The sequence below is a fragment of the Panthera leo genome, chromosome C2 (genome assembly GCF_018350215.1).
Source record: "Panthera leo isolate Ple1 chromosome C2, P.leo_Ple1_pat1.1, whole genome shotgun sequence".
Classification (NCBI taxonomy): domain Eukaryota; kingdom Metazoa; phylum Chordata; class Mammalia; order Carnivora; family Felidae; genus Panthera; species Panthera leo.
This window is the reverse complement of record NC_056687.1, coordinates 129,840,917-129,860,962: the sequence shown is the minus strand read 5'-3', so window position 1 is coordinate 129,860,962 and position 20,046 is coordinate 129,840,917. Positions and strand designations below refer to the sequence as shown.

General features: G+C 38.8%; 1 protein-coding gene across 2 annotated transcripts in view; it reads left to right on the top strand.

The window, feature by feature from the left end:
- The window catches only part of DNAJC13 (DnaJ heat shock protein family (Hsp40) member C13), a 125,178-nt gene extending 106,719 nt beyond the window's left edge, over positions 1 to 18,459 (top strand). For both annotated transcript variants that reach the window (XM_042902981.1, XM_042902982.1), the window contains 8 exons: positions 4,188 to 4,357; positions 4,506 to 4,548; positions 4,889 to 5,062; positions 6,842 to 7,021; positions 7,302 to 7,442; positions 9,253 to 9,396; positions 11,773 to 11,872; positions 17,594 to 18,459. In XM_042902981.1, the coding sequence (XP_042758915.1) occupies positions 4,188 to 4,357; positions 4,506 to 4,548; positions 4,889 to 5,062; positions 6,842 to 7,021; positions 7,302 to 7,442; positions 9,253 to 9,396; positions 11,773 to 11,872; positions 17,594 to 17,700 (1,059 nt within the window). In that variant the 3' untranslated portion in view covers positions 17,701 to 18,459. The remainder of the gene's footprint in view (positions 1 to 4,187; positions 4,358 to 4,505; positions 4,549 to 4,888; positions 5,063 to 6,841; positions 7,022 to 7,301; positions 7,443 to 9,252; positions 9,397 to 11,772; positions 11,873 to 17,593) is intronic.
- Positions 18,460 to 20,046: the final 1,587 nt, after the last annotated feature.

The following is a 20,046-nucleotide window of genomic DNA, read 5'->3' as shown; positions in this document are numbered from 1 at the left end:
GAATTTTCATGTGGGTATGTATTTTTATGTCTCTGAGAGTGGAATTTGTGGATCAAAGGGTAACATTTATTTAATTTTTCGAGGAATTGTCAAACTATTTTCCAAAATGGCTGCACCATTTTACATTCCCACCAGCAGTTATGAGGGTTCTCATTTCTCTACATCTTATCTAACGTTTGTTTTTATTTTTTTTTTTTTTAATTTTTTTTTTTAACGTTTATTTATTTTTGAGACAGAGACAGAGCATGAACGGGGGAGGGTCAGAGAGAGGGAGACACAGAATCTGAAACAGGCTCCAGGCTCTGAGCTGTCAGCACAGAGCCCGACGCGGGGCTTGAACTCACGGACCATGAGATCATGACCTGAGCCGAAGTCGGCCGCTTAACCGACTGAGCCACCCAGGCGCCCCTAACATTTGTTTTTAGATACCTTGTTTGATTACAGCCATCCTAGTGGGTGTGAAATGGTATGTCATGATTTTGATTTGCATTTCTCTGGTGACTAATGATGCTTAGTATCTTTTCATGTGCTTATTGGCTGTTTGTACATCTTTTTTAGAGAATGTCTGTTGGTTCACATCTTTTGCTTATCCCTTAATTGGGTCATTTGTCTTTTTACTATTGAGTTATAATTGTTCTTTATATATTGTGGATGCAGTCCTTACCAGATACATGATATGCAAATATTCTCTCATTCCATGAATGTCATTCTGTTTTTCTTCATGGTGCCTTTTGTTGAAGTACAAAAGTTTTCAATTTTGGTAAAGTCCAGTCTCTCTCTTTTTTTTTTTAAGTGTATTTATTTTGAGAGAGAAGAGGGTGTGTGAGCAAGTGGGAAAAGAGCAGAGAGAGAGGGAGAGAGAAGAGAATCTCAAGGAGTCCCCGTGCTGCCAGCACAGAGCCTGACACAGGGCTCAAACTCATAACCATGAATGAGATCATGACCTGAATGGAAGTCAGGACTCAGTTGCTTAACCAGCTGAGCCATCCATGTGCCCCCTGTAGCTTGTGCTTTTGATCTTATATCTAAGAAATCATTGCCTATTCCAAGGTTATAAATATTTATGGCTGTGTTTCCTCCTACTAGAGTTTTATAGTTTTAGTTCTTGGATTTATATCCTAGATCCATTTGAATTAATTTTTGTACATGGTGTGAGGTAGGGGTGGGACCAGTAAACTTTTCTATAAAGGACCACGTAAAAAATATTTTATCCTTTTTGGGTCATCCAATTTCTTTCACAAATACTCAGCTGTGCCCTTGTAACAGGAAAGCAGCCATAGATAGTAACTGTGTAAATGGTTGTGTCAGTGTTTCAGTAAACCTTTACATACAAAAACAGTGGCAGGCCAAATTTGGCTTTTGTGTGCCAACCCTAATTTGTGTGCCAAATAACTAAGTAACTTGGACATAACTTTGAAGGCTTATAGTCAAAGAATTTGCATTACGGAAATTGTTTTACTTACATGTTTAATATCAGTGAGTGGTTGCTTTCTAATTGAATTCTGTCATGATCAAGAAGAGTGAAATATGGCACAAAAACAGACACTCAGATCAATGGAACAGAATAGAGAACCCAGAAATGGACCCACAAACTTATGGCCAATTAATCTTTGACAAAGCAGGAAAGAATATCCAATGCAATAAAGACAGTCTCTTCAGTCAATGGTGTTAGAAAAACTGGACAGTGACATGCAGAAGAATGAACCTGGACCACTTTTTTACACCATATACAAAAATAAACTCAAAATGCATGAAAGACCTAAACGTAAGACAGGAAGCCATCAAAATCCTCGAGGAGAAAGCAGGCAAAAACCTTTCTGACCTTGGCTGCAGCAGCTTCTTACTCAACACATCTCTGGAGGCAAGGGAAACCAAAGCAAAAATGAACTATTGGGACCTCATCAAAATAAAAATCTTCTGCACAGTGAAAGAAATAATTAGCAAAACTAAAAGGCAACCGACGGAAGAAGATATTTGCAAACAACCTATCAGATAAAGGGTTAGTATCCAAAATCTATAAAGAACTTATCAAACTTAACACCCAAAAAACAGATAATCCAGTAAAGAAATGAGCAGAAGACATGAATAGACACTTTTCCAAAGAAGACATCCAGATGGCCAACAGACACATGAAACGATGCTCAATGTCACTCTTCATCAGGGAAATACAAATCAAAGCCACACTTACATACTACCTCACACTGGTCAGAGTGGCTAAAATGAACAAATCAGGAGACTACATATGCTGGCGAGGATGTAGAGAAACAGGTACCCTCTTGCACTGCTGGTGGGATTGCAAACTGGTACAGCCACTCTGGAAAACAGCATGGAAGTTCTCAAAAAATTAAAAATAAAACTACTCTATGACCCAGCAATTGCACTACTAGGTATTTATCCAAGGGATACAGGTGTGCTGTTTTGAAGGAACTCATGCACTCCAGTGTTTTATAGCAGCGCCATTGACAGTAGCCAAATTATTGAAAGAGCCCAGATGTCCAACGATGGATGAATAAAGAAGGTGTGGTATGTATGTATAACGTGTGCGTGTGTGCGCGTGTATATATATATACGCGCGCACACACAATGGAGTATGACTCAGGAATCAAAAAGAATGAAATCTTGCCATTTGCAACTATGTGGATGGAACTGGAGGGTATTATGCTAAGTGAAATTAGTCAGAGAAAGACAAATATCATATAACTTCACTCATATGAGGACTTTAAGGTACAAAACAGATGAACATAAGGGAAAGGAATAAAAAGTAATATAAAAACGGGACAAAACATAAGAGACTCTTAAATGTAGAGAACAAACAGGGTTGCTGTAGGGATTGTGGGAGGGGGGGATGGGCTAAATGGGTAAGGGGCGTTAAGGAATCTACTCTGGAATAATTCTTACACCATATGCTGACTAACTTGGTTGTAAATTATAAAAAAATAAATTATAGAAAGTAAAATAAATAAAAGACATTGAAGGACAATTAGTATCCTGCATTGCCAAGACATTTGGTTCTATAGATACTTCTTAAAATTTAGTAAGTTGAAAAATCTACTTTTTATTTTATTTTTAAAAATAGACTTATTCATTTAAAAAAAAAATGAAATAATTCCTGGTGGATGTTCTCTATTATGTAACTGATAGTTTCCTTTAGTTCTTGGGTGCCTAGCAAGTTCAGAACTAAATTTGTAGTATAAATTTACTACATTGAATGTGTAGTATATCACTGTCAATTATAGAAAATTATTTTATTTCCTTTGTGGCTGGCTTTATATTAGTCTTCATTCAAATAAGTTTTTGACTCTCATGCCAGGGCCTGAGAATACAAGCAATGAGTGAGACAGACCAGGTCAGGGAAACTTTCCAGAGGATGAGTTTGAGCACAGGTTTGAGTGATATAAAGGAGAGAAAACCAAGTGAAGACCTCAGCAGAAAACTTCCCAACCTTCCTTTTCCCTCTATTATAATGCCTCAGTGTAATTTTCAGTTTGTGTGTGTGTGTGTGTGTGTGTGTGTGTGTGTGTGTGTGTGTGTGTTTTGGATGTATTATTTTTACTGCTTTTTTTAACGTAATCACTACACCCAATGTGAGACTCGAACTTATGACCCTGAGATCAACAGGTACATGCTCTACCAACTGAGCCAGCCAGGCACCCCTGTATTATTTTTAAAGCTGCATTTTAAGTCCTTTTCAGAAAAAGCCACAGTATAATATAAAAACATAGTATAGCAAAATAAATACACTAAAAAAGACTTGAAAGACACAAAGGCCACTTTGTGAGAAAAATGAGAAAAATGTGTTTGCAAAGGCAGGGAGCATGGGGCAGGGTTGGGGGGACAGGCCTGGAATACCAGAATAAGGGTATTCTGGGAAGAAGGAACAGTATGTGCAAGGCATGACCCAGCAAGGTGTGCCCTAGACACTACATGGGTCAGCAGTATTGAATTTCTTCAGGTATCTTAAATGTGAGACCGAGATGAAGTGAAACTGCATAGGTAAGTAGGAAGTCTTGTTAAAGTTACCCTTGCATAAACTAGGGTGGATCCCTTCTCCCACTCCAGAACTTTGGATAATAGTTACGGCCCAGATCAGCCACACCACAAAATACAACAGGTATCATATCCTAGAGAAATACAGAACACACCCGACACCAGTAGATCTCTTTTCTCTCTCAACCCCCCTGCTGTAGGTCCGCATTACGCTAATGAAATTTCTACCAAGCGTTTTCATGGATGCCATGAGAGACAACCCTGAAGCTGCTGTACATATTTTTGAAGGAACTCATGAAAATCCTGAGTTAATTTGGAATGATAGCTCCAGAGATAAAGTGTCTACAACAGTTAGAGAAATGATGCTAGAGTAAGTAACGCCTTCAGGTAAATCGCCAAAAAGGACAAATGTTTCCCATTTGTCCATCACCTCTCTAATATTTATTCTAACAATTGATGAATGTGCATTTTGTGACTGAAGTTTGATATTCTACCCTCTCACTTTTTTTTTCCCCAAGGCACTTTAAAAATCAGCGAGATAACCCTGATGTAAATTGGAAGGTAAAATATACTTTTATTCAGAGGAAGGAATTCTACATTTTATTGTATTTTTAGTTTGCTGTTTGCTGTTGTTTTTTAATTCCTACTGCGTCAGTTTGATAACTGTTAGACACTTTGTCATTAAGACACTTAAGAATTCCCCTGGGAAGTCACGTTTTAAATTTAGGAATATTCACTTTTTAAGTAAGTAATCAAAGTACCTTTTTTGAAATTTATTAAGGGATTATACAAAAGTATATAATTTGATTATATTAATGACTATTTAATGGGATTTGCATTTTTTGTGTCATGTATGACTAAGGATTAAGTGACTTGATTATGATTCTTTCTTTCTTTAAAGTTGCCTGAAGATTTTGCTGTGGTGTTTGGAGAAGCAGAGGGTGAACTTGCTGTTGGAGGAGTTTTCTTGAGAATCTTTATTGCACAGCCAGCGTGGGTTCTAAGAAAGCCTAGAGAATTCCTTATTGCACTATTAGAAAAATTAACTGAGCTCCTGGAGAAGAACAATCCTCATGTAAGCTTCAGCCATCAGCAAAACATTTCCAGTAGTTTGCTAAATATACTGATGGGATTTCTGTTAAAACACCATCCTCATGGCCCATACATTAAGAATTGGTTACTTTTTTCAATGCAGCAGCCAGGTTCAAATTCAGATATGCCGATTCATCTTATTTTTGGGGCATGTTCAAAAGTGAACATGGTTATTTCTGAACCAAAGTTGGAGATGTCTATATTGACAAATTGCTATCTCTGGCAAGTATAGAGGCTCTAAAAGAAGGTATCTGCAACTTCATCTCCAATGGTTATATTAGTTTAAGGAAAAACACAAACATTCGGTGCTCCCCTAGAAGTGTGTCCTGCTAGTGTACTTCACTCAGCCTTCCATATGTGACCCTTGTGAAAGACATTGATAGGAGAGTGAACCTAGTATCTGTGTTCAAAGGCAGAGGCTACAAGGTAAGCAGGAGTGAGAAAGTAGCCTTATACTATATAAGGTTTTGTTATTTAAACCTTTAGAGTAAAAATAACTGAGGTATGTGACTGTTGGCTGTATTAAACAGGCTGACTATGGAACCAGGTAATAAAGAGCCCAAGCTGTGTTATTAGATGGTCCTGGATCCCAGTACCAGCTTCACCACTGACTGGCTCTGTAACCTTGAACAGTACTTCGTGGTCTGCCTCATTTATGGAAGGATCACGACACCTGTCCCTAAGGCTGAGGTTTTAGTGAGTTTTGACATATGGAGAGTACTTAGAGTAACGTCTGGCACATGTCAAGTACCTAGAAATTACTAGTTACTATCATTAGCTTAGCACAACTTAAAAAAAAGTATTATTATTTTGCCAAATGTTTACGTACATAACTTTTCAGTCTCATTTTCTGTTTACTAGGATTTTTGCTACGTAAATAGATTCCTAAAAAAAAAAAAAAAAAAATCTTCAAAAAGCAGAAACTTAGGGGAAAACACAGCATTTTCCTCCCCTATCACCTTGGCTTTGGGGCCCATCCCAATTTCCATGTTTATTTCAGATGCTGTGGGTGTACACGTCTGATAAAATGGGATAAGTTACAGGTTTTTTGCAATCCACAATAGAAAGTGCATTATGGCAGCCAAACCAGTTCAGTAGGATTTTTTTTCAATAGGATTTTTAATAGAACTAGGATACCCATTTCATGACTTCTGCATTCTCATGAACTATTGATGTTCCCTGATACTGACATTTTTATAACACTGACTAAAACTTTCTGGTAATAACTTTTGGGAGATTCTCTCTCAAACCTGCAACAGAAATGAGATGTGACCTGGCCCAGTGAAAGACTGCTTAGATTAATTAAGAGAACACATTCTTGGGTCGCCTGGGTGGCTCAGTCAGTTAAGCATCTGACTTCACCTCAGGTCATGATCTCATGGTTTGTGGGTTTGAGCCCTGTGTGGGGTTCTGTGCTGACAGCTCGGAGACTGGAGGTTGCTTTAGATTCTGTGTCTCCCTCTCTCTCTCTCTCTCTGCCCCTCTCCTGCACGCTCTCTCTCTCTCTCTCTCTCTCTCTCTCTCTCAAAAATAAATAAACATTAAAAAAAGATCACATTCTTAAAGTCCTTTGACTTTGAATTCATGCCTTTTTTCAAGATGGGAAGATAGTTGTTTTCTTAGGATTTGTGAATCGGTTTTAAAAAATCAGCACATAGAACTTGTAGATCTCTAGGGTAGAACACCAAATAGTTTCCAAGGATGTTTAGGACTTAACTTTGTCAGTATTTTATAGTTTGTTTCTTTGTTTTATACCCTCTAGGGAGAAACTTTGGAAACTTTGACAATGGCAACAGTATGTCTCTTCAATGCACAGCCTCAGCTGGCTGACCAGGTCCCACCATTGGGCCACCTCCCCAAAGTGATCCAGGCAATGAATCATAGGAACAATGCCATTCCTAAGAGTGCCATCCGCATTATCCATGCCCTGTCTGAAAATGAGGTAGTGATAAATCCAGTTAGTAGCTTACAAATTTGGAATTTATTTATGTTCCCTCTTTGTGATTAATGTACATTGCAGTACACATCCGCTTCCTACCATGTGCCTTTCTGCATGTGAACCAGTGGTATTGTAGCAACTCTTAAACTAGTTTAAATGATGTAATTAACAGGAGACTGAATTTGAGTTCATTATTAAACTTGAGCTGAATGTAGGTTTTTCATATATTTTATTATTGTATTTACTGTGTTTATTGTATTTACTTCTTTTTTCGGACACTTAGCTGTGTGTTCGAGCCATGGCATCTTTGGACACCATTGGCCCACTGATGAATGGGATGAAAAAACGACCAGATACTGTTGGTTTAGCCTGTGAAGCAATTAATCGAATGTTTCAGAAGGAGCAGAATGAATTAGTAGCACAAGTAAGTGACTTTCTAGATTCAGTACTATTTCAGGAAAACAAACATACCCAGGCAAATAGATTTTCACTTGTTTAGCACTGATTTGGTTTCTCTGACATAGGTTTGGTAAAGAGATCATTTGTGGGTTAATGCATGGATGATTTTATATTTTATATACAGACAGGCACATGCCTATATATATATATGCATGCATGCATACACACACACACACTGAGAAAGGTGGGCCAGCTGTCAGGAATCTTAACCAACTTCAGAGTACTTTTGTGATATTTAAGTTTTGAATTTTGGTTTTCTGCTAAGCATTTATTCTTAGCTTGCTTTGTCAAATTTGTTTCATTATCTTGGAAAGATTCACTTTGTTTAGTGATTCCTTGATTCTGAAGTCATGTTTAAGAACATGCCAAGATTTCTACTGTTTTTTTTTTTTGTTTTTTTTTTTCAAAGAGACTACCCACCTAATGAAAATAAGACTTGGTGGGTATGAATGTAGTGTAGACAGACACTGAAGGAACAAAAACTATCACAAAACTGATCTTCCTAAAATATAACTCTAACTGGGTTACTGTTCATTTTAAAAACCCTTCATTGGTTTCCCATTACCACCAGATAACAAAGTGACAGCTGACATCCTTAGCCTCAGTACAAGGCCCTGCATTTTTGTATCTGGTCCTCCTATTCTCCCAGCCCCTTTTCCTCCCCCGTCTCCTATTCCCATCCCTCATTTAGGCAGTTCAGAAGTACTGGGTACATCTCAAGGAGATATTTGAATGCCCTGAAGTTCAGACTTATAATTGGCTGGGGAGAGGAGTTGTATTAGAAACAGCTTGAGCTGGTGCTACCACTTGATGACTCTGTGACCTCAGGCATGACTCACAAACTTACATTCAGATTCTTCATCTGTGAAGTAAAATTCTAACTCCCTCACAGGGTTGTTAGGAGAACGGTATCTATAAAGGGAGGTATACTCACTAAATGTTAGTTACTTCCATCTCTTCCCTCTGAGTTTTAGCGTGGGTATTGAAAGTTGTGCAATACCAGAATGTTAACTAGCCTTTTTAAGACTGACAGGAAATGTATGGTAAATGCAAAAGTTGATGTTTTAAGAAAATGTGAAAAAAATATTAAGGTACTTTAAATTTTGTGCCCATTACTATAGTGTCATAGAAGAGGCAGCCCAGTATAGTGGCTAAAAGCTCATGTTCTGCACTTTGTAGTTCCAGATAGAGATTGCATTGCTGCCTGTTACCTGTCAACAGGTTTCACCCTCTGTGCATTGATTTTTCCATCAGTAATAATAGTAGTGCCTATGTCATTACATGTTGTGATGTGTAATGACAACACAATGTAATGATGTTTCTAGTCTGTAACATTTAGAACAGTTGATGGCATGAAATAAAATCTCCTTAAATAAGAGTGTCATTGGGGCGCCTGGGTGGCTCAGTTGGTTGAGCATCTGACTTCGGCTCATGTCATGATCTCGCAGTCTGTGAGTTCGAGCCCCACGTCAGGCTCTGTGCTGACAGCTCAGAGCCTGGAGCCTGCTTGGGATTCTGAGTCTCCCTCTGTCACTGCCCCTCACCTGCTCATGCTCTCTCTCTCTCGCTGTCAAAAATAAATAAACATTAAAAAAAAAAGTTAAAAAAAAAAGAGTGTCATTATTATTAGATCTGTAAAAGAAATCTTCATCTATGTTAAAATGAAAGACAGGAGGTTGTCTTCCAGGTATGGTTCTGGGAGTGAAATTGTTTCTTCAGTGTATGATTTACATTTTTTTCAGCATGTTTATGGTATGCTTTATATTTTCTTCTAGGCCCTGAAAGTAGATCTGGTCCCATACCTCTTAAAATTACTTGAAGGCATTGGTCTTGAAAATCTTGACAGCCCAGCAGCCACTAAAGCTCAGATTGTTAAAGCTCTCAAGGCCATGACTCGAAGCCTGCAGCATGGAGAACAGGTGAGTCTACACAGGGGTGACTTTGATTTGCTGGCTATGACATGGTATTCTCCAAACCAAGGGTCTTGGCCATGGGTGATCTCTGCACCTCTCCTCATAGACTCAAGTAGTGACTTGGGGGGATTCTTTTTTTGAATGCTGATGGTATGTCGTACATTTCAAGAAGAAAAATGCTGAAATTCAATGAGCATTTAAAGCTGGTTAAGGTTAATGTTCAGTTCTAGCATGTGTTGCTGGATAGTGATAACCACATTTATTAACAATCCCATTATGCCATTTTGGAACATTGTTTTAGTTTTATCACCTTTATTTATTAACACTTAACAATGTGTGTCAGCTACATACATATGCTGATTTCAAGACAGCCCAGTAATTCAGTTTTCCTCTTTGGTTTTATTCTTGTTGCTTCTGAGGAGTTCCTCATTCATTGTTACTGTCCAGCATTATCTAATGCTCTCTCGCTCTGTGTTTATTTAATGTGAAATTTACACAACATAAAGTTAACCATTTTAAAGTGAACGATTAATTTGTGTTTAGTATATTAACAGTGTTATGCAACCACCACCTTATCTGTTCCAAAACATTTTTATCACCCCAAAAGAAACATCTGTACCCATTAATCAATTACTTCCCATTTGTCCCTTTCCTCAGCCTCTGGCAGCCACCACTTTGTTGTCTGTGAATTCACTTATTCTGAATATTTCATATAAATGGAATCATACAATACATGATGTCTGGCTTCTGTCACTTAGCATGTTTTCGAGGTTCATCATGTTAGAGCATGTATCAGTGCTTCATTCCTTTTTATGGCTGAAGTATTCCTGTATGTATATGCCACAATTTATACATTCATTCAGTGATAGACACTTGGAGTGTTACTACCTACTCATGTTCTTTCATAGGTTTAAATTGACTTAAAGTTTTCTTTTAGTGATTCCATTGTCTTTGTGTAAAGTCTAACTAAAGAAACATTTTTATGCCATTGCCCATTCTATCAGTATCACCATTTGAACAATTTAATATTATTGAGATTTGAAGTATTGAGGATTATTGAGGATATTTGAAGTATTTGGGGGCTTTTTTGTGGGTGTTCTGAACTTGCCAAGCAGAGGTACTCTAGGCAGGCAGTTGTCTTATCCTCAACCTGCCTCAGGATTCCTCTTGATGAAATTAGGCAAGTAACCCTGACATCCATCTTCCAATTTCAAGGGGAGGAAACTGGTGTGATAGTTTCCAAACTAGCAGATCCCCCACCACCTTCACAAGTAATTACTTCCAGTAGTGATTCCAAGGTTACAACAAGGAGCCTCCTGGGCTTGTGTGGCCCCACATATATCTTTAATGCCTGCCACCAAATTATCTGGCAGTGTCTTCCCCTGCTAGACTAGACTGTGAGCGCTTCAGAGACAGAGACCATCTCACATCTTTGTGTCCCATTATGCCTCCACATGAGGTACCCAATCAATATTTGATCTGAATGTTGATATGTGAAAGCCTCTAAGTTGGAATTTCCTAAACTTTTTTTAATCTGTATCACACAAAAATGTCTTTGGTCTTAGTCCAGTATAATTTACACACACGTTATTTGTACTTACATGTATATACATCAAATATGAGTGTTCACCCATTTTACATGTGAATTCTGATGCTTTCTATATTAACCTATTTCCTCAAGCATGCTGATTAAACCCTCTTCATCGATTTCATAAACTTCTAATAGGTCACAACCCATAATTTTTTAAAGTTTATTTTATTTTTTTAAAGTTTATTTTGAGAGAGAGAGTGCACATGCACAAGTTGGGTAGGGGCAGAGAGAGAGGGAAGGAGAACTACAAGCGGCCTCCACAGTGTTAGCACAGAGCCCAACGCAGGGCTCGAACTCAGAAACTGCAATATCATGACCCGAGCCAAAATCAAGAGTCAGTCGCTCAACCGACTAAGCCACCTAGGCGCCCCAAGACTGCTTTAAGTTTTAGCTTGAGTTTATAGCATCTTCTCCCTAGACCCCTTCCTTGGGAATAACTTCATGAGGTCATGCCACACTGTCAGCCAGTTGTTACTATCACAAGAAAATCTTTCTGCCCAAATAACAAGCCAGTAAATTATAAGTTCAAATAATAGTGTCCAGTTTTAGAAGGAAGCCTGACTTAGGGCCTTCTTTGGATCTGGTTTCACGAGATGTCTCTGTCCCTGTGCCTGGCATAGAACATTTAAGGAATGCTAGGTCTTGCTCCATCTTTGGATCTTTCCTCGGCTAACTTTCCTTTTGTCTTGGAAGTTTGCTTTTTCTCTTTGGTTCTTCTTCCAACACCCAGTCCTCAGTAATGAGGCTAACTTAAATTCATTATGTTCAAAGAGTTTGTTTTACTTCTCTAGGTGAATGAAATCTTGTCTCGTTCTTCAGTCTGGAGTGCCTTCAAAGATCAGAAACACGATTTGTTTATTTCTGAGTCACAAACAGCAGGATACCTCACAGGTAATCCACACCTAATTGGTTACTCTGAAACATATGGCAGAAGCCACCTTCCTGTTGCCCTGATGAAACTGAAATAGCATTTATAGTGTCTTCCTAAGCTACTAGCCACCTGTCTTGGAGGTCCTGTGAGCATGTGGTGGACCTCTGGGGTTAGCCCTGGGCAAATGTCAACTGCTAATGTGTTGAATGTGTGCTGACTGAAACGTGAACTTTGCTCGGTTTTGACCCAATGAATTGATGGTGTCATAGGTTATATTTGGAGCATGACTGTTGAAATGTTTATCTTGAACGTGTAAAAAGATTAGAGAAATACCTATTCAGAAATATCAGTATTAGAAACATGATAGCGTATGATATTTTCCATTTCTGTCAAAATAACAGATTGGAACTCCAAATATGTACATTCATCTGTGAAATATTTTTCTTCTAAGTTTCCAGTAATTAATCTGTAGTTTTATAAAACATATACAATTTGTCCTTTTGTAGGAAGAAGTATGTACCGTAAAGGGAAAGGACATTTTAGTGTCTAGGGTTCAAAAGATAGTATGTTTTTGAAGCTCAGGACATTTGTCCATTTGACACACTAATTGCCTAATAATTTTCCAATATTTTCATATTGGCTTCTATTTAAAAAGAAAGTCTTACCATTCTTTTGGTATATCCGAAGATGAAATATAGTCTCTGGTATAAAAGTTTTCAGTTTGAAATTAACCTTAAGAATAACAGGTGGTTTTTGCCATCTGCCTGAGTGTGGTATATATGTAAACAAAAATCAGCTCTGAATCCTCCTCTTACCAGAGCTGATGTAGGTAAATTGAGAGAAAAAAACAGTACCCACTGGATTTTATGCCAGTGTAACTTTTTGAGTAATCCCGATTGCTGGTGTAGAAGTTTATAAATCATGAAGACTAAAGTTTGTACTTTAGTATAACTTTAAAACTAAAGTTTATAAATCTTGAGTACTTAAAAATGGGGACTTCAGAGAATATTTTGCCTGGTTTTAATTTTAGTCTGTTGTGGCACTACTGCTTGCTTCCTCACTGTGACCATTTAATATTAATCCACTAAAATTTATAAGCAGAGCCCTAACATTTGTTTTTGTTTTAACTCGTTTTATTTTTTTTAATTTACATCCAAATTAGCATACAGCAGAGCCTTAACATTTGTAAACACACGGTGCTTTGATTGCCCATCCCTGCATGTACATTAAGAGCAGTGTCCTACGGTTCCCTTCTAACTTTCCCATGTGCCTGTCCTGTGATTTCTATGGAAAGAAATACCTAGAAAATGGTCTTTGGCTATCTCGTGTCTCTCTTTGAAATTTGAGGTGAAGCAGTAGCTTCTAAATAAGAGTATGTTCTATAATAGGCACACTAAAAACTTCTTTAGACTCGTTTTCCAAAAGTTTATGTAATACCACCTTTTTGTGGCATTACGTTAATTACCTCGTATAAGGATGTTGTGACTGGGAAGTCTGCCTTATGTTTTTTCCAGCTAAGAATAGCTACTTAAAAGTTTGGCCTTGAAGAATAGAAAGATGTAGATTATAAGCTTTTCTACAGGGACACCTTTCTAATTTGTTGTGTTCTGCATTGTGCTTAGTGTTCATTGACTTGATGCAATAGAAGACTTTAGATGGTCCTTGACTTAGTAATGGGATGTGGGTCACAAAGTCTGTGGTTAGAATACAGAAGAGATAGGGATTTATCTTTAGAGACTAATTTCCTTCAGAAATCTTTAGGTCCTCGCCCCATCCATATTTGCTAATAACTATAGAAAAATGTACAGGGATTTGAAGGGTTCCTGTCTGTGCCTTTCCTTTTACTTGGATCCCTGGGGTAGCTTCTGAAGGAGTTGTGAGAAGGAGCTGTGATGAGCTGTAGGGGATGGAAGAGGGTTGGGGAAGAAGAAAAGCTGGGATTTACAAATTTCTTTACATCCTCCTTTGGGCCCACTCAGGGCAGCAGGTTCTGTACAAAGCTGGTCAAAGGGGAGATGGTATAAATCCCAACTTGGACACATCCTGGTGTTGCTCTGGCCGTTCTGCAGGCCCCCCTGAAGCCTGTAGGCACGACTACGTGGGACAGTCTGGACTAGCCCTGAGCTCTGTTGGCCCGGAAATTGTCTAGTTCTTAGCACATCATCAATCTGGGATGTTCTTTTGTTGAAATGTTAGTTGTTTGAGAAGATTTTCCCATCAGCTCTCCTTGTTTTGAAAGGACTGTTTAAAGAGCACTACCTTTTGAATTGTCTACTCATTGTTTAGGTTGTCAGATGTTTTCTTTTTTGTGTTTGAGCTGTTCCATTGATGCTTTGTATTGTGTGTCATGTGTTTGATAAAAGGTACAAGTTATTCTAATAATGGTAAAGTCGCATTAGCGGAACTCCTTGGAATGTATACAGTGTTGCATTGAGTTGGAACTTTAATTGATTAGGATTTACCCCACCCTGTGCTCAGCCTGGAGGAGATTCTAATTGTGCCCAATGTGCAAATGAAATAAGGTGCTGTGAAAACACACTTCACTAACCATTTTTCTAAAATACCGATGGTAAGTTTGGCAAGTAGATTTTGTTTAGGAGATGGTGAAAGATAGAGGAAAGTTAATTACTCTTTCAAAGTAGGATAAGAATGACCAAAAATACGATAATTATTTTCTTTACCCTGGCTGCTGAGCAGATATCATTCAGTCACATCTCAGGATTGGGAGTATGGATAAAATGTCCTAGGCGAGATTGCTCCTTGTAGATGAATTGAGAAGAGGCCACCTGGTTCCATAGGTTCTTTGGCCTGGCATACTTGTTTTGTTTTATGATAAAAGCTTACCTAAACTGTCTAATGCGGTTTTACCTACAATGCAGACAAGCTATGTTTTCATTGACCTGGGCGTTAGTTACTTAGCTATTTGTTAGGTTCTAGAAGGGCATGTTGGTGAGAAGTTCAAGGCCCTGTAAAAACAATTTTAGCAGGGAAAATCCTCCAATTACCTCACCTAGAAAATCAGTATAGAGAAAGAAGGAACAAGAGGGAAAGGAAGAGAAGCAGGGCAAGGGAAACATGGTTGTAGGAGTGGGAATTGATGACGAAGAGCTTTGTGTACCCCCCCCCCCCACACACACACACACACTTAATTGGAATATGGAGATGAACTTCATACACACACCCCCCTGTATATATTTATATTAGAGGCATGTCACATAGTTAATTTGGCTTCCTAAGGTCATTAAAGGGGGGTGGATGCAATTCTAAGGTCTCTCTTCATACAGGTCCATCAGTTCTCTACGAGTTAGGATTTTTTTTCCACCTTGTGTTGTTCTTTGTCCACCTGTCCCAAGACTATATGATGTGAGTGATGTTGGGAAAGATTCCCTGAGCTCATCAGTTTACTATAGGACACTGACGCTGAGGCAGAGCTTCCTGCTTGTGTTTTCCCTCCTGAGACTCTCACGTTCATTTTTAACAAAGCCCATGCTCTTTCCACTGCTCTATCGTTGCAGGCAATTCCATTTTGCGGGGTTCTTTGTTAATTTTCTGTCTTTTCTCATTCTCAAGTCTGGCAGCCTTGCACGTTATTGCCACGTGCCCCATTTCTGGCAGCTCCTGCTCTCTCCTCCCACCTTTCTCTGGAGAACACAACTGCTCTGTCCTCATCCTAACCAGACACCTTCTAAAAGAGAAGCCAGAGGTGTGAGAGAAAGAGCATTTCAGACTTATTTACAGAAATACCCAGGAATTTGTTTGTCTTTTCCTAAAGTGGCAAATGGTGGGGCTGGAATTTGGTCTATTGTGGATGATTCTTCTAAGCCTATCATGTCTCAATTTAATTTTAGCCCAGAAGTTCCCAAACTTTTCTCAGTTCACAATGCCTTTAATGTCTTAATGATTTTTTCATCTACTGCTAGGCCAAAAGAAATAACCTAATAGCTAAGTTGAAGTATTAGGTCCAAACAACTTGAAAGTGGCTATGTGGCATCCAGCAGATGTTGCTGTGTTTCTCTCCGACGTAAAATATCTAGCAGCACCCCTGTGAGTTTGTCCCAAGGTGCCTCCGCACGCAGTTGAAGAACAATAGCCTTAGTCTGTTTTCTATATGTAGCATTCATATTTGGTCTCGTCATCTCCTCATTTGATGTGGCCAGGATGAGTCCAACATTGGAAGTGCTTGGGAAATTGACCAGTCCAGGGTGTTTGGGGGGGTTATTCTTACAGCTTCTATCTTTGGTGAGACCCACTTAATCGATCTGTGGTAATCCTGCCGCTGCCTAGGGTTCAAAGGTTGATAGGTTGGTGGGAAGTGATGTGAACAGTGTGGTGCTGTAGCTCCCAACTGCCTTGTCAGAGGGGGTAGGTTGAGCCGGTGGTCTTCTGAGCTGTCTGTGGAAGGCCTGGCACCCTGCTTGGCAGAAGGCAGGAGTTGGTAGATGCAGGCCTTACAGTGCCTTAAAAAGGGAAGATCCTTTTTCCAACGTTTATAAGTTCAAGGTTCCGAGTGTGCGTGTTACAGCTCACACAGGTGGAACTGTGTCTGGCTGTATAATTACATATGAGATGCAGTGTTCACTCAGTGGTGTAAGCCATTTCACGTCCTGGATACAAGTGCTTGTAACGTGAAACAATCTGAATTGTGCCCCATTTGTCCTACATTAGTCCCTGTTACGCCTCAGCCTTCATCAAACTGCTCTGCTGTTTGCATTTCCTTATAACTTCCCTTGCTGCTTATATTTCTTTTTTCCCCTCAGGTGTCTCTCCTTCCCTTCTAACTGGCAGCAGCCCCCTTCACCTCAGGAGCGGGCTTTAGATCCGCTCTGCCAGGCAGCTTGCTAACTTCTGTGTAGCTCTCTGAAGCAGGTAGAGAATCATTTTGCTAAATGCATGCCGCTCCCACTGCCTTTCTAGTTCTAACCCTTGATGTTCCTTAGCTGTTTGCCTTATTTCCTACGGTTTCAGCTAAGAGTATTGCTCAGTTTGTGGTATTATGCTACAATGTCTCTTGCAAGTACTCTGTACAGTTTGTGCAGTGCTTCTGGGATGTAATGGTCTCTGCAATGTTTACGATAAACTGGAGGGCTAAAGCCATTATCTACAATGCTTGTAGGACACATCTTGATAAATGCTGGCATATGTAGCATTTCTATGCAGTAGAGACTCTTAGAATCAAGGAAGACCTATAAAACGAAAATATTGATATCTTTTTCCATAGCATTCTTGTTTTGACCTGTGACAAATGTCCAGAGCCTTCCTTTTGTAGAGCTGTCAGTGTAGCAGCCCTTGTTCATTTGGTGTTACTAGCTATAACAGCATTTCTTCGCACCAAATGAAAGTAGGTTAACTTGAATGTTGATGAAGGTTTTTCTTGGCATTTTATCAAGTATGACTTTTGGATGGGCTTAGTATGGAGTTTCCTTCCTCTACTTGTTCTTTTTTTTTTTATTTTCCATTTGACATAGCTATCCTTCAGTGCCCAGAATTTTTTGAAGCATTGAATTCCCAGAATTGAGAAGGGCCAATTTTCCATGTTTTCACACCAGTGTTGCTGTCCAGTATCAATTTTGAAATGATTTTTAACTTTGTCATATAGTAAAGACATACCTTGAAAATGGCACTGGGTAGTTGTCTGTTAAAGTGTGTGATCAGGTACTTGACTAGCTTCTGACCTTCTTATAAAGGTGTTTTTACACGACTCTGCTCTCTAGAAGGTGTGTGTTTTCCTTTCTCTCTTGCAGGACCTGGAGTTGCTGGCTACCTTACTGCAGGGACATCCTCGTCAGTCATGTCCAACCTGCCGCCTCCCGTAGACCACGAGGCAGGCGACCTTGGCTATCAGAGTTGACACCTTTGTGAGAGACAGTAAATGCTGACAGGCCAGTGCCCAGTCCACATTCCTCCAGCTGATACGTTGAAACAAACTCTTACTGCCTTTCTCCTGGTTTCATGACAGTGTTATTCCTTTTTCTATAAATATATTTTTATTTAGGAAAAAAAGTCAGTGATTCTAATTGTATCACGTTGTAAGAAAGCACTCTGTGGATCAGCCTAAGTGGGTACACAAGTTTTTTTTCTTGATGTATGTAAGCACATTCTGTTCCTTTGTATCTGTTTACAAGACTGTGAATCAAAAAGACAAAACTTTCTTCCTAGTTTTTATAATGTTTTTTTTTTGAATTAGCGTGACTGTGGGGTTGAACTGCAATCTACAGAAATTGGACTAGGTCACTTGTCCCCGGAAGACAGTGTTTCCCTCTCCTGCATCGAGTCCCTGTGGCTGTCCCCCTCCACCGTCCAACACTAGTAGGCTTCATCCTCGTGCCTGTTCCCCGGTATCCTCTCCCCAATCATTAACCTTCTGAGAGCTCACAGTACATGTCGGTATGTATAACTGACTTTACCAAATTGAATGAAAAAGGAGCTTGTGCAAAAAAATTTAAAAACGGATGTCAAGATGTTATGTAAGAGATTAGTGTAATTGTGAAATGTTCTATACAGTATCAAATATATAAAGCTTTCTATATTGAATGTACATTATACAGATCATTCATATGTGTACATAAAATTTTAAAAATAAAGGGAATTGACTGCTTTGTTAATGAGATATATTTGTTCTAATTTAATGTTTCCCTTTGAGGATCTCCTGCTTTTTTCTAAGACAGATCTAGTACTAGGAATAAACACAAACGCTCCCTCGCGTTCACAGCTCCTCATCCAGACAGCTACGTTGACGCATCTGATCATTCCCAATGCCCTTTGGTAATATTTCAGCCACATCTGAATTTCCAGAAACTAGCGTTTCATTTATTTTCTATTTAATAATTCAGGAATGGGTGAGGCTAGTATTACTCTAATGGGTGAGACACATTAATTTCAACGTTTTTTAAAGCGAGAGAAATTTAAAGTGAGAGCATATTTCAAATAATACAGATCTCAGCACATAGGTCTCCTAGTATGATCATAAACTACAAGAAAATGAAAACCTGTAAAGAATACAAACACTTCTTAAAGAATGAGGAAACACCCACACCTCCACATTGCCTTTGAAAGCAAGAGCCAAGTTTATTCCATAGTTGATGTGTAAGCAGAGTGTAATGGAGACTTACTCCCCCAATAAGTCTCTAATTCAGACTTTTGCATCATCTCTCAAAGGTTATAGAGTAATATACCCATGCACATATTTTAATATACAACTGTGGTTTTAGTTTCTAGGCAATACTTGTCATAAAAATATGTTCTCTAAAAGAAATTGTAACAGCTAATTTAGGAGTAGGTGGTATGGAAGAGCACAAATTAATATATTTCCTTTAAGTACTAGGAGAACATAAATATTGTATTTATGATATTTAAAGGGCTATTTAAATTAATTCACAATCACTGATAGTTAAGTAATAGCTCATTCTTACTGAACATAGGCTGCATGCCAAACATCCTGTAAACTCATACATACGTAGTCTCATTTAATCCTCAGAACAAACCTATGGGCTTGATACTGATAAAATTCTTATCTTCCAGGTGAAGAACATGGGCTCAGAGAGGCAAAGCAACTTAGCAAAAGTCACACAACTAGTAAGTAACAGAGTCAGAAATCAAAACTACTTAGACCTGACACCAAAGTCTGTCCTGAGCCATGATCCTAACACAGCAGCAATCTGAAGCAGTATGTAACTAGGAAAACTGAGAGGTGGTTTTTTTTTTCTGTTTTGTTTTTAAACATTTTTTACTGTAAACCAAAACACAACTACAGAAAATCTCGCTGAACAAATTCGTCGTTAAAAGGCAAATCACCCTTGAAACTACCATCTATGTCAAGAACTTTGCCAGCCTCTCCAGAAGCCCCTTCGTGTGCCCCCATCGAAATCACAGCCACTCCCTTCTTCTTGAAACTGACCACTTAAAAAAAAAAAAAAAAAAAAAAAAAAAAAAAGGACCACTTGTCTTACGCTTCCTTGTGTTCCTTTGTAGTTTATCACCCAAGTGTACATTCCTAGGGTTTGGTCTTGCATTTTTCCTTCTGTTAATATATTTTTGAGTCTTTTTAAATCTTGTGGCTCCCTTTCCATCTGCCTTTTCCCTATAACTTCGTTGAAGGCCCTGAAGCCGTTGGTTGGTTTTCCCAGTCTTGAGGTTACTGATCACACATTCCTAGTGCAATTCAACTTATTCCTCTGCTCTTTGCATCTAGAGGCTT